Source organism: Chelmon rostratus, chromosome 9 (assembly GCF_017976325.1).
Source record: "Chelmon rostratus isolate fCheRos1 chromosome 9, fCheRos1.pri, whole genome shotgun sequence".
In the NCBI taxonomy this organism is placed as follows: domain Eukaryota; kingdom Metazoa; phylum Chordata; class Actinopteri; order Chaetodontiformes; family Chaetodontidae; genus Chelmon; species Chelmon rostratus.
In genome coordinates this window covers 8,670,166-8,684,715 of record NC_055666.1, presented here as the reverse complement: position 1 = coordinate 8,684,715, position 14,550 = coordinate 8,670,166, and the positions used below count along the sequence as shown (strand labels likewise).

At 45.2% G+C, this 14,550-nt stretch overlaps 1 protein-coding gene across 1 annotated transcript in view; it reads left to right on the top strand.

Moving 5' to 3' along the window:
• Nucleotides 1-14,124, top strand: part of efnb1 (ephrin-B1) — a 57,811-nt gene extending 43,687 nt beyond the window's left edge. The window contains exons 3-5 of the mRNA XM_041944263.1: nucleotides 3,378-3,470; nucleotides 9,747-9,863; nucleotides 12,119-14,124. Coding sequence (XP_041800197.1) covers nucleotides 3,378-3,470; nucleotides 9,747-9,863; nucleotides 12,119-12,513 — 605 coding nt within the window. The 3' untranslated portion in view covers nucleotides 12,514-14,124. The remainder of the gene's footprint in view (nucleotides 1-3,377; nucleotides 3,471-9,746; nucleotides 9,864-12,118) is intronic.
• The last annotated feature ends 426 nt before the right edge of the window (nucleotides 14,125-14,550 follow it).

Below are 14,550 nucleotides of genomic sequence, written 5' to 3'. Positions count from 1 at the left end.
GCACTGCATCTCTCACACATCTCCCACTCTTCTCCTCGGAGCACCTGGGGGAGCAGTCCTTCCACTCTGCCCTCAATGTCCTTGTGAAATCTGTGTGCATTTGTGTATATGCGATCGTGTGCATTTACAAATGCATGTCAGTGTGCGAGCAGTAGTGGTATGCGTGCAGCGTTGGAACAGGAGCCTTTGTTGCGGGCCAGCTCTTTCCCCTGTAAGGCTTTCTCTTGGCTGATACGTTTGTACTGTAGATATTTCCCAACATCAACATTTGGCACCTGGTTCCTCTTATGACTTCAGCAGCTGTAGATCTTTTGTTCTCCCACTAGTCACTCTGCGGCCAGTGATCCACACCCACAAAGAGGGCCTTAAATCATAGAAAAAAAAAACAGCTCTGGAGCAGACCGCTTTATTAAAAAAATCAACATTCCTTCATGCAATGACCAGTGCTTTGGGTATTCTGGACCGCTAACGCTGAACCGGTTTGTTCCACTAAATCATTAGCAGCCGAATGGGAGTTTCTTTGTTCTTGGCCCCGTCGCTGCTTTATCCCCTTGTGTTTTTATCTCCGTCGAGACACACAGGAAGACCCAATTCCCCAGTTTCCTCTCTCCAAAACACGCCATAGCCGTCGGCCCTTTAATATCTGGAAATCCAGATTTGGATTAACGTCAGTATGCGGGGATGAAACGAGAAAGAGAGAGAGAGAGAGAGGGTCAGAGAGGGAGGAAAAGAGGAGATAGAGTGAATGAGAGGCTTTCAGATTAAAAAAAAAAAAGAAAAGCTGGCAGCGTGTCCTTGTTGTGGAGTAGGGTTAGAGAGTTTGAGAAGCGTGGCTGGCAATCGTCGTTTTTTTTGAGTGAACTCATGACACGACAGATGTAAATACACTGATATCAGACAAAGGTTAAAAAGACAAGCACAGTCTGGAGGTTTTTTTTCTGTTTTTTTTTGTCCACAGCACATTATTTCCTGCACTCAACAGTTGTTTCTGTAGCAGATTTCCATCTTGAATAGTACTTAAAAGACGGATTCACATAAGGAAATGTGGTTAAAATTGGACACGGTTAATCGGATTATGAATTTCCAGCCGTACAGTAAAGGCCTTAAATTATTTGACGTTTTAAATGGCCTGAATACAAACAACATATAAAGTGATCATCTCATTATGAATCCAGCTCCCTTTCAGTTGTTCGCCTAAACAGAAGCCTCCAAGGGCCAACTTATCATCATGCCACATCAGGAGCGCAGGAGCCCGTTCAGCCAGCCTGAAGGAAGAGTTAATTTAGATGACAGAAGTAAGTTAGCACTGGGAAGATTTGCTCTCCCTGAGTGGATATAAAATTCTTAGCATGACGCTCACTCTTAGTCAGATTATTCAAGTGCCTTTGAGCTCGATCTTCAAAGAGCTCATTTTTGTATAACCTTGCCCTGGAAATTTGAAAATTGAAAGAAGAGGAGAAATTGGGTGGAAAATGGCAGGATGAGGTTAGCGCTCGTGGCAGCGTCTGGGCTGCGAGACGGTGCGCCTTTAAGACTGGAAGCAGGCCTGCTCACCTCACTGTCTTTGAATGTTCCCTTCAGAAGAGACACGCTCCCTGCATAGGCGCTACATAAATCATAAGCCTCACTTAGCCTCGAGTGTTCATTCGCATTAACGTCCCAACGTAAATGTAAAATCTCTCTGTTCCTGCGCCGCCGCTCGGCTCCGCCGGCCCCCCGTATACATTTCAGCGTCCGGTTCACTCAGTCGTGTTGAGTCTACGGCGGGAGGGACGCGGCCAAAGGGTTCCTGACACAATGTTATCACAATCATTCTCACAAATTATCACGTCGCCCGACCACGCTAGCAAAATGTTGTGGTTCCCCGTGTAATTTAGAGCCCGAGTATGATCTGATAATGTAACATAATATTAGTGCAATTCATTATTTCGTTTTCTCCAATTTCGCCCGAGTGCAAAGCTGGAATCCCACAGGGCAACGAAATGTCAACATTAATAATACTTAGGAATGACAAGGCATGAATCAACTTGATGAGCTTTTCCGTAGCTGCTGAGCCAGATTTCATCGCCGCTTGATGTGACACCAGTTTATCGCAGGGAAACGTGATGTAGAAACACTGTTGCATCATGCCAGCGAGGATAAGCATGTTGGTGTTTCTAGTGCATTGTTTGGGCCCACCCAATCTCCACCCCCCACTCATCTGTAGCTGAGCCTGCCTCTCTTTGTGTCATCATTAGATAAGCACCCTCTCCAAGACTATCTCATCATAATGAGGGTGCCATCTGAAGCAATCACCCAGGGAGATGGTCATTGAGTTAAGGGGGAGGGAAGGGGAGGGGCAGAGTCCGATAGCGCAGATAAAAAAAAACTAAATGAAGTGAACGAGAAAGCAGAGAGAGAGAGAGAGAGAGAGGAGATCAAGACGGATAACGCAGGAAGAGAAACAAAAGCATTTCAGAGGAAGGGAGTGAGTTGAAACAGCAGACTAAGCGGAGATGCAGATCATTTGGGGAATTCCAAAATTAGAGCTGCCATCGCATGCGCCCACACAGGCGCACGCCCACACACACACACACACACACACACACACGCACACCCACAACTGCCTTGTGCTTAGCCGCTCAGTGTTAAGGTCAGAGTCACACTCTGTCTCCCTAGGTCATTATCATGGGCCCTAAAATAGACAGCCAATTGTGTCACAGTGTCTGAAGTGAATGTGACATTGAGTAAACAACCCTCGACCCTGAGCTCCTCGCTCAAGTCTGAGCAGAACACACGCTTTAAAACAAATGGAGAGAGGCTGACACACACACACACACACACACATAGTACAATGTATAAATGGACGCACGCACGCACGCACAAACATTAAGCGAGGCATTTAGCTCTCAGCACTACCAGCAAGTAATGACACATGTGGCTCAGAGGGAGTAAAGCTGCTCGAGGACTTGGCAAGCAGCTGGAAGTCTTGCTGGCATGTCTCACTGCTCAACTATGCACAGACAGAAAACACACACACACACACACACACACAGGTCTGACCATGCTCCTCCTCTCCACCTCAGTGCCCACCCTCCCTCAGTAGGCTCTAATGTTGTTCCATTCATTTGACTTCACTTTAATGTGTTAATGAGAGATACTGTTGAGAGGAGCTGGCGGTTGATTGAGGGTGAGAACGGCTAATCACTGGAACAGCTAATCAGTGCTTGTCGTAAATATTGATTAGTTCTGTGCGTTATGGACGTGCTCATTAACCAGTGTGTCATCTTCTCTCCTCCTCTTTCTCCCGCCGTTCTTCTCTTCACCCTCCACCACGTCCTCCCTCTTCCTGTCCTTCACCCCTTCCTCCCGCTCCTCATCCCCCCCCCCCCCTGCAGCAACCTCCAACGGTACAGTGGAGGGCCTGGAGAACCGGGAGGGAGGCGTGTGCAAGAGCCGAGCCATGAAAGTCATCATGAAAGTCGGGCAAGGTAAGTGTGCGCTCACCTCACATGTCGAACACAATACGGCGGCGCTGCCTTCAAGCCATGTTTCACTTTGGTGTGACATTTTCATTTCTCGCTATGTGTGCCTAGCATGACTTTGTCTGCCACCGGCCTCCTGCAGGACCAGCTCTCTACAACGCTGAACTTACGTGATGGAATGAATTGTTGTTTGTGTTTTTGTATTTATTTTTTGATGTGTCTCCTTGAGTGATGGTCATCATTTAGTCTTTTATGAACTCTTATGATATGATCATCTCGTCCAATCATTTAAAAAAGTTCTGATGTCCGAGTGTATCATCCCAAGCAAGACCTAAAGAGAAAAAAATTAACAAAATAAGTTTTATTTCCACTTTTGAAGTCTTTTGTTAGATGTAATGCATAACAATGGAGCATTTTATTTAATTGAACTACAATTACATTGTTTTATGTGTGATTTTGTAAACATTTGCATTTTATATACTACATATTGAAAGTGAAAAATATTCGTATTAATATTTTAATAAGTATTCCGGTCATATTGCCCAGCCCTACTCTTAGATTCAAGATTCAACAACTTTATTATCATTATGCCAGCACAACAAAATTGCAGTTGTGTCCAGCTCAGTGTGTGCATTTGTATCCAAGACTCACACATATGCAAAAGATCAGCGACAAAGTACAAAATAAAAGCGATATAAAATACAACTAATGAGTGTGCAAAAGCATTCAGCAATAAAAGTATATTCAGAACATTAACAATCATTTCAAAATATAGTAGTAAAAATAAAATAAATACTCATCGTTAGATTGCAGTGTTTGATTTTACAGGTCGTAACACAGTATAAAAATAAATAGTGTAATCTTTTGTTTATTTATTTTAAAGAAAAAAGACATGGTAACACTTTTCCATGTAGCATTAATATGTGTATTTATCAACAATTCTAACACATTCGATCCACATTAAATGTAAAACTCATGAAGACAGGTTGAATTTGATGCTTCATTCCTGACTCAGGAAATACTAGTTTGATTATAAACTATGAATGCAGTTTTCTCAGTTGTTATTTATGAATAAGGTAAATAAAATTTACATATCGTATTTAAAAGGAACCTCGTTAAGACAGTGAATTCAATATATTATACAATGAATAAAAAAAATGAATATGCTGAACATATGCATATTTAATATTTCTAAGTCATATAAAACATGAGGGCATATTTAATCAATAATAAATGGTTACCAAAAAAAGCATAGTCTAAATGTAATTGTCAGATCAAGAGTTCAAGAGAGCAAATAAAGATTAAACAACAGAGATTTGTCGACCAGCAGAGATTTTGCCTTATATCATACGAAGTGATCTATTACTTTAATATCTCTGGTTGAATTAAGCCATTACAGGCAATGTTGCAAATCAATACGCAGGACTGTTTTATGGACTGCAGGACTGGATTTACAGGATCTCAAGTATCCGTGGTGGAAGAAGTATTCAGATCCACACTGTGAACACGCTCCACTGCGAGTGAATGTGCTGCGTTCAGAACCTTACAGAAATAAAAGCATGTTAGCATTAGCAAGAAGACATACTTAAAGTGTCAGAGTAAAAGTACTCATTCTGCAGTAAAATGGTCCCTGACAGCGTTTTGCTATGATTTAGCATGTTTTTAGATTAATATTATTGTTGCATTAATGTGTTTGTAGCATTTTGCTGCTCTTGATGTTTACTTATGTTTTATAATGTTTGGTAGGTTAATCTGCAGCAGTGCATCATATTCTATAAGATCATCACATGTAGCATCGCTGTCCTCCAAGATCCGCGTATCTCTAAAAAGTTTTCCTAAGCTCAGAAAAACAGGCCAGTTTTCAGCCTTGTGACGATGCATTTTCCAGTTAATCCGCCCGGGGTTTTGAATAGTTTGTTTAGATTAAAATGTTGGAGAATTTTCTCAAGCCATAAAGGAACACATAATCCTCCAGTTTATCGCAAACATTCAAAATCAACACATTTGGAGATACATGTTTTCTCTGGACATGAAGGGTATAAAAAAAATCATAATCTGAAAACTAAATAGCAGCTAAAGCTGTCAGACAAATGGAGAGGAGTGAAAAATATAAATGTCCCTCTGTAATGGAGTAGAAGTTGCATGAAATGGAAACACAAGCACCTCAAATGTGTAATTAAGTACTGTACTTGGATAAATGTACTTAGTTACTTTGTCTGTGATCACTTTCTCAGTTGAATGTCCAGTGAAAATGACGGTATCGTGCTGCAAACTGACACACTCAGTGATAAATGATTTTATCCTTATTGTCCACCCTCTCAGTCATAGACAGTAGTTTTGAATAAATCTTTTTATACACATAAACAGTTGGTGCAAACAGTGAAATCACACAGAAATAACAACCAAATAGAAAGTGACTATGAAGAATGGCTCCACTTGCAAGCTGTAAAAAGGCCTCTGATGTTCCTCAGCTGTTTCTCAACCTGACTCTTATGCAGGAACCACAGAATGAAAATGTGTTTGAAATTGGTATGTAAGTGCACGGTCGGGGTAAGTCATCTAAAAATGCTGGGAGTAAACAAGCAGGCTTTGTTTAGATATCCTTGGACACAACATTTGGTTTGCATCATACTTTTCACTTTTAGACGCAGTTTTGCTCAATATGTGGACGCACAAATCCTGAATTTGACAGGGAACAGTACACAGATGTGTTACTCTGTAAACATTCCCCCCATCCTCAGTGTGGTTGTTATGAGCGAAACAGACACTAACCACCATCTGAGAGGAACATCTGCCCGCCACGATGATCTGATTCCAGCTTAAAAGCTGGATCTCAACATGTCAAAAATAAACTAAGACTTGCTCAGTGTGTGTGCGTGTGTGTGTGTGTGTGTGTGTGCACATCTGCGTGCAGACACTTGAATGGTGGCTAGTGGGATGACAGCAGTGCATCCTGGCAGTCGGTGGCAGAGTAGAAGCTAACAAGCTGCTGATGCTAGCAAGGTCTGAGTGGGAACAAATTCAGCAGATACGGTGAAAAATACCCGCAGCCGCCTCGGAAACAGACAGGCGTCGCATTATCTCCCCATGTAGGTCGATTCGAGCACCCGGCGGGCCGGGCTCGCAACACCGTCGCCGAATGACAACACGGTTGCGTGAGTGCAGGCAACACAGGCTTTTATAGTAAACTATTAGCTGGGAGGAAAAACAAACGGCTGAACTCACATTAATGAAAGTCGAAAGGAAGCGTCTTATTCGAGGAAAGTTCTAGGAAAGTTCCTCTCTGCTTCTGTGGCCGCCGGCTGTTCCTCAACTCCGCCAGAGCCACGCGCTCATTTCCCAAAACGGTCCGAAGCGAGCTGTCACTCACAATCAAAGTGCCCTAAAAACCTTGTTAGAAAAGATGCTGTTGGCCCAGCTGCTACTACTTTTAAATCTATTTCTGTGAGCGGAATATTTGATGCATAATGTGCCCCTCCAACCCAGTAACTATTAGAGGACGGCCCGTGAGAAATCAGAGCGTTGACGGAAACTTTGATTCGGCTGCTGTGTGCAACTTCCCTGAAAACAGAAAGGATTTACCATTAGGTCAGCGACTAATGATTCTTTTCATTATTGATCAACCTGACAATTATTGTATTGATTAACCAGTGAATTGTTTTGTCTATACCATGTCAGAAAAAGATGTATAACTCCCAATATAGATTTGTGACATTTACAATGCAGGTCTTTAACTTGTAATGGAGTTTTTTTACAGTGTGGTGTTGCTGCTTTTGTTTAAGTGAAGGGTCTCAATACTTCCTATCCGATGACCATTTGATGCAAACAGTCTCAAAATTTACCAGTTTACTGCTAAGCATTCCAACCTTTAAAAAGTGATGTTTTTGACTGACTTCAGTAGATTTGTTGACAGGTTTACAGAAAATTCATTGACAAAATCTTGATTAGTGATTATACTTTAAAGTTACTTATCAAGCAAAAATTTCAAACATGAAGTTTTAATGCTTTTTTTCTGTAAATTAATCATAGATTCAGTATATTGGACCTGCTGCCTAGTCAAAACTTTGTGTTCTTAAATGTTGTAATGGGCATTTTTCCATATTTCAGACATTTTATAGGGTAAAATTAGTTAATTGAAAAAACAAAACCCTTAAAAGATGAATTAGCGATGAAAACCAGCATTATTTGCAGCCCTAGACTCGACCCTCTGCAGCCGCACTAGATGTTGTTTCAACAAACAAGCAAACAAAAACCTGGGCTCAGCTTGGCTCTGACCCCAGATGCTATTGTGTTTAAGCCACATTTCCTCTGCAGCCGAATGCCAACGCTTGCTGTGGCCAAGTCCCCGAGATCTTCCCATATGTCCACTCACGCCACTGTGCAATACATGCACATTCTTTCACTGTTACGGTTTCTTTGTGGAGACACACGTGGGTGTAATCACGTTGAATCATCTGTTTGTGGGAAATCATGCGCCCTGGCACATAGATATCTAATTGTGCTTTAAAAGCCTCGTGTTCCGTCTTTTGTCTTTATGTAACATGTGAAGTAAAAGGGAAGCGAAATTGATTGAGGGGAAATACGGGCGGCCCATGTTTTATACATCCATCGCCGCTCAGCTCTCTGCTTCTCCTCCACCACATCATGTCACTGCGCTCATTAGAAATATGTTGACTCACCGCCTCGCACGCATCCCTCTCTACCTCTCCCAACATATCCGTCTCTCTCCTCTGTCGCTCGATCATTGTCTCCCTCACTCTCACTCCTCCTCTTCCCCCTGCCTTCTCCCTCCTTCTGGCGGGTTGGCAGTTCTGAGGTAGTTGCTGTCTGCATAGCTAAGGGAAATGTCAGCAGTACACACCGAAAAATGGGTCAGAACATTAGAACGCTCCCTGCACATGCTCAGTGGCACACAGTGTTGGGGCTACACACACCGAGTGAATCAGATCACTGTGTCCTCTCATATCCTCTGCCGTACTTGAATGTTCCCACTTCTCACTCCTGTCTTTTCTCATCAATTATTGACGCCGCACAACAGCTCACGGCGAACTTCACCGCTGCTGCAATCAGTGTGGGGCAATGCGGTGGTCCGGACATGGAGAGGATAGAGTAGGAGAGGAGATTGTTTTTGTTAATAGTGCAGTTATGTTCGCCAAAAAAAAAAAAGCGCCCGTGAATTTATGGCCCTCTTTGTCTTTCCTCTTTCCATATTTCCTCCCTTTCTATCGTTCATACATGCCAGACACCAGAATCATCCCCCTGCATGCGTCTCAGCCAAACCGGGGTGGAAATAGAAAGTAGACAGCTAGACTGTTGGGCCATTTTTACTCATTCACACACACACACACTCACAGCCACACGGGACTCAAATGTAAATTGCCTCCCCACACGCCCTCCTCTCTATTTCGCACACACACACACACCCCTTGAGCGGGCCTTCGGGCAGATGCAGATAAGGCCTGATAGAGGGGATGCATCTGATAGCGCACTGTGGAATCCACCGGACCGACTTCGGTAATGGTTTCTAACTGTCTTCTGTCTGCCGGCCCTGCCCTCGTAAAAGCCACGCAGCGGACCCGCCGGTGTTTACCGCACAAAGACTTCAAAGTGCGTGTGCTGAAATCACAACAGACAGACAGATAAACTGTCTGTTTCCTCAGAGCGCCGTCGACCCCCTCCTCTCCTCTCCTCTCCTCTTCTGCCCCCCTTCTCTTCCTGTCCTCTTCTTCGCTCCTCTTCAGAAGTCTGCCTCTCTCAGGCTGAGTTAAAGCCAGAGCAATAAATAAGGCATATTATGGCCTTTTAACGTGATGAATAATGTAAAACAATAAAAAGTTAATATATAACTACTTTACCCTCATTCTGCCATGCCTAAGTGTATTGTAAGAATATTCTAGGTGTGGGCTTACGTGTGTGCACGCATGTGTGTGTTTGTGTGCGCGCGTGTGTGTCTTGCACTCGTGAATGTGTCAGCGTTGGAAATGCCTGTCTGAGTGTTTGCTGAAGGAGCTGCTGATGTAGATGTGAGCTCATTTTTTACGACAGGACAGGGATACTGGCGTGTTTCACAGACGTTCCCCGACTTGTCCTTCCTCTTTTTGTGCTTTCATCTTCGCTTCTGAGACGCTTTCAACACATGCAAAGATAACCTTCTCGCTGTATAAAAGACATATCAAAAGATGATAAAAAATAATCCCTGCCAATGAACAGAGACGAGTAATTGTAATTCAGAGCATGCGGCTTGCCAAGGCTGAGTTTCTGTGTGTTTTTTGTTTCCCACAGTCCCGAACGCAGCGAACCCTGTGGCGCCGGAGGCTCCAGAAGACAACGCCATACCGGAGTCCAGTCCCAGTCCGCCTGATCAGGGTCGCATTGGACCAGAGATGCCAGGAAACCCTGGTGAGCAGATTGACAGACCGATATGATACCCATAAACTGCAGCTTCAGACTCTTCGCAGAGTGCTGTCTAGTTTCTAGAGTGCAAATATTTTAGTAAAATAAAGGTTTTTGGAATTAAAAAAAAAAAAGAATATTCACAGCCTCAGGGGCTCCTCTAATAATTAATCACAATTAGCCTGAAAAGAGAAAATAAAACTCACAGTTGAGTCTCTCGTATGGCTCTTCCATGCCGCGGGCACTCCTTTGATTTCGGGGGGGTCAACATGCTAAAATAGGTGTAAAACCAATGTTCTACAGAATAAAATATCACACACCAGAGTGCAGCGTGCAATAAAACAACAAGAAACACCACCCGAAACAAACACAGCTCACCCCGAGCCACTTAGCTCATTCGCACTGTACACAAAGGGCGTGCTGCACCCAAGGAGACTCGAAGACGCACTTCTGTTTTATATATCTTTTTAAAACTCATTAGAATTGCAAATAAATGAGGATTAAAAGCAGAGGTAATTGAAGAAGTCACTCGAGCCTCCGTGGATGCTCTGGGCCCTCCTTGTTTCCTGTTTTCACCAGCACCTCTCATAGACGCTGTGCGCAGGGGGAACCACTTCTCAACTTTTTGACTTACTCCACAACTTTGCAAGCCACAAACTTCCTCCAAGTACAGACTGTTCTGCCTGTCCCAATGTGATAAGCCGTCCTCATTTAATAATTGCTTATTTGACATTAGTTGCTCTATAAAAAGATTTTCTAATGTCACTTTTTCCCTATACCTGGGCTTTTACCTGTCTGCCATTGTTAGATCAGTGATTATGTCAAGTGAAGTGGAGGGTGGAATGAAGGACGTGTCACTGCGGTTTGAGGGGTTGATATTTCAGGAATGAAATTTCTGACAGCCTCTCTCGAGCGCCCAGAATGTACGAAATTCCTCGCGCCTCTGATTTCACCGATAAGGCCGGAATCGGTAGCTTTCAGTGATGTCATTTAGCCGCGATAAGGCGTAAGGCGCGGTTATCCCCTCCTCAATAAATGGTTAAGTGCAGAGTGGTCAGCCGAGTGTGGAGACACAGTCATTAGTGGAGATGGCAGTCTCCGGACGTATGAGGCTTTTGTGTCCCGGTGGGGGGGGGGGGGTCATGGACAGTAAAGAGGTGGTGGTGGGAGGAGGTGAGTGCTGCTCTTTGGCAGCAGCTGCATGCATACATGGAAAACAGATTTGGTTCCTCTCAGATTTCAGTCACTGGAGGAGCCAGCCATTCTCTCTCTCATCCAGTCACAGCCCCCCCTCCTCCCCCGTCTTCCCCCCTGCTCTGAACCCCTCGCACAAAAGGATAAAATAAAATCAGATGTTCAGATATGCCCTCCTCATTTCTTTCATATCTCACTCGGCCTTTGCCATACAAACGTGGCCTCGACATGTCATACAAGTTTCCGCGGCTCAATCTCAATCAGAGCAGGAATCTTTGTAATGCTGAGTGATGACTCCGGATTTCATTACAAGGCTATTTTGATTGAGCTAATTCAATTGGATTACATCAGTGGGGCTGTTCGTCATGTCGAACAAACAACAATGTGATCAGAGTTGATTTAGGCACAGGGCAGTAAGATCTGCACAGGACATGGCGGGCTTACTGTTCTTCCTCTGATTGTTCACCGGCCTTTAAGAGACTGTACCAAGATGATTTGGGTGGGGAGGGGGCCAAATCTTGCATTTTATCTTGCAAAAAAAGCAAGTGTTATCAATGTTTTGTTTGGACCCCGGCTGCATAGAAAAGGAGCTGCAACATCATCGCCCCATTTCTCAAAATAGCATGATTATTGCAGCTGTAACAAAATGGTAAAAAATACAGCCACTCTGTATTTGTGAATAAAAGGCTGATAAATAAAATGTTATTATAGCCACCAATTAAGTAAAGCGGGAACAGGGAACAGCTCTGTGCTGCAGGGATTGTGCAACGCTTTATTTTCACCCTGCACCACATACTCTGCATGTGGACACATCTTTATGAAGCACATGAAAACCATCTTTCTGATGCACATGTGGATTTGATCTCTCTAGTATATTATAAATCTTACAAATATTAAATAAAATAAAAGACCCTCCCTTGTTCTCCAAAAAAAAAAAGCTATTCCGCCCTTGGTTCAGCAAAAATGAAATTAAAACACCCTCCCTTTTTTCTGACCCCGCCTCCCTCTCCAGTCATTTTTGAACATTCCTGTCTCTAAGCCCTCTCTCTTTCCATTTCTCTCTCTAGACCACATGAATCAGGACCAGTCTGGTTCCTCCGCAAACTCGGACGGCATCCTGGGCTCCAAAGTGGCCGTGTTCTCCGCCATCGGGGCCGGCTGCATCATCTTCCTCCTGCTCATCCTCCTCCTCGTCATCCTGCTCATCAAGATGCGCAAGCGCGCCAGGAAAAACGCCCACTCGCAGCCCCGCCCCTCGGCACTGTCACTCAGCACGCTGTCCAATCCCAAGATGCCCGGGGGCACGGCTGGCACGGAGCCCAGTGACATCATCATTCCGCTGCGGACAGAGAACAACTACTGCCCTCACTACGAGAAGGTGAGCGGCGACTATGGCCACCCCGTCTACATTGTCCAGGAGATGCCCCCGCAGAGCCCTGCCAACATCTACTACAAAGTCTGACACGCTCCGCACGGCCGGCGACGCAGGAGAGAGGACGAGAGGAGCGCTTGATTTACGTTCTTGGGAAGAACACTTTCCTTTGCATTTTGGGGACTTGAAGCTTCTTCGAGCCCGTGTTATTTCTACCACCTGCTGCACAAATCTGGAGAGACACGCACTGACCGGTGACCAGCGGGGTCGTGAGCTGACCGATGAGAGAGGTTTATTCTGTTTGTTTGGGTTGTTTGAAAACCCCACCCCCCACACCCACCTCCCACCTTCCACATCCCCCTGCTGTGCCCCGACAGGGGGGGGGGTGGGGCTGGAGCGAGCCCACTGATGGAACTCTAGCTTCCTGGTTGGCTGTCCCCTTTAACGGGCAGGATATAACTTATCTCAGTTCCCTGAAGTACAGTCTGTGCTACACCCAATTAAACACACCATCCGAGCACACTAGCCAGGAACAGGCAGACACAGGCCCCGGATGCCACTCAGCCTGCAGTTTGTGCGCGAGCATACAGCGTGTGTGCGTGTGTGTGTCTGCGTGCATGTGCGCGTGTGTGTTAGTCAGGGCTCCGTGCTGGGCCAGGAAACTCTCCAGATAGCTCAGGTATCAGACACAGTGTGTGAAATAATGTGTTCCTCTCCCTTCGCACCTCTGATGTTTGCCTTACTATTTTTGATGGAGGATTTCCTCGAACCCTGATTCAGTTCACAAAGCAGTTGTATTTTGTTAGACTTTTCCTACAAGTGCACAATGTATAGAGTTGAATAGATCATCATTATTGCTCCATCTTCTCACCACCCGTCATCCATTACGCTCGTTTTTTTTGTTTCTTCCTGCAAGTACCTTGACCTGGACTGTTGATATCGAGGTGTGTATGTGTGTGTGTGTGTGTTTGTTTCTGAGAATACTCCCTTCTCCGCTGGTCTGATATGGCTTTACCATTACTCTGGTATTTATGACCTACTTGTGTGTATTTGAGGGCGTGTCCTCTGTGACTGTGTGCGTTTTGGGCATGTCCAGGCTAGTCTTGTATCTGGGCAGACGTACTGGCTTAGGGGCAGAACACCAAGATACTGTATCATTAGCTTCAAACACAAGACAGACAGACAGACTGTCGCGCCGACAGACCGACAAGGCCAAGATCTTACAAAACCCTTCCAGTGCTCCAGCTGGCACGAACTGAACCATTTGTGTGTCTGATGAGCTTTCGGGGAGATTTTTTTTTTTTTAAGACAGCAGGCAGGTTGATTTGTTTGTTCTCGCTTCTGGTGCTACGGTGTAAGCATCAAACAGTTAGTTTGGTGCCCGCTGCCCGGGCGATGTGGGCGTGGGTTGGACGGTCGGCGCTGATTGGCCGGCCTACATAGGTAGGATGCCCTATATATAAGTTGGATGGCGAGCTACTGCTGAACATTGGGATACAGTATTGTCAGATGCCAATTGGCTGCCATCTGTAGATGAGTCAGTGGAGCGAGCAGTCAGTGGCGTCGCCAGCGTGTGACTAATCTATGTGCCATCTCTGTGCCCACACTCACCAGCCGGAGGAGAGGGAGCGAGAGCGGCGGATAAAGGAGAAAATGTTCCTGTGACTTGGCTTTAACCTGAGAGGAAGATGGCGGTGTGGATGGGGATGGGTGGGGTGCGGGGTGTGTGTGTGTGTGTGTGTGTGTGTGTGTGTGAGGGGGTGGGGTGGAGGTAGTTTAGCATTAATTTTTCCATCCTCTCACCAGTTGTGCTGTGAATAAAAATGCTGTGCAGAATATTCCACAGTCAAGGTGTTCAGCCAGCGAGGACACTGCAGCTCAGCTATCACACAGCCCAGGGCAGCGGCACCGACACAGGATTTACTGCAGCTGGATGTGTGCACGTGTGCACACTGACGCTCGCTTTCAGGTGGTGGTGGTGGTGGTGGGGGAGGCGTTCGAATCTGTCCGTGTGCACATGTAGGTGCTCCCGCTGTGTGAGTGCCTATTTGTGCTTATATTTGCAGTTTTTCCCTGCGTGCGTGTGTTGGCGAACGCCTCCGTGGCGTAGCAGCCGAGCAGACTTGT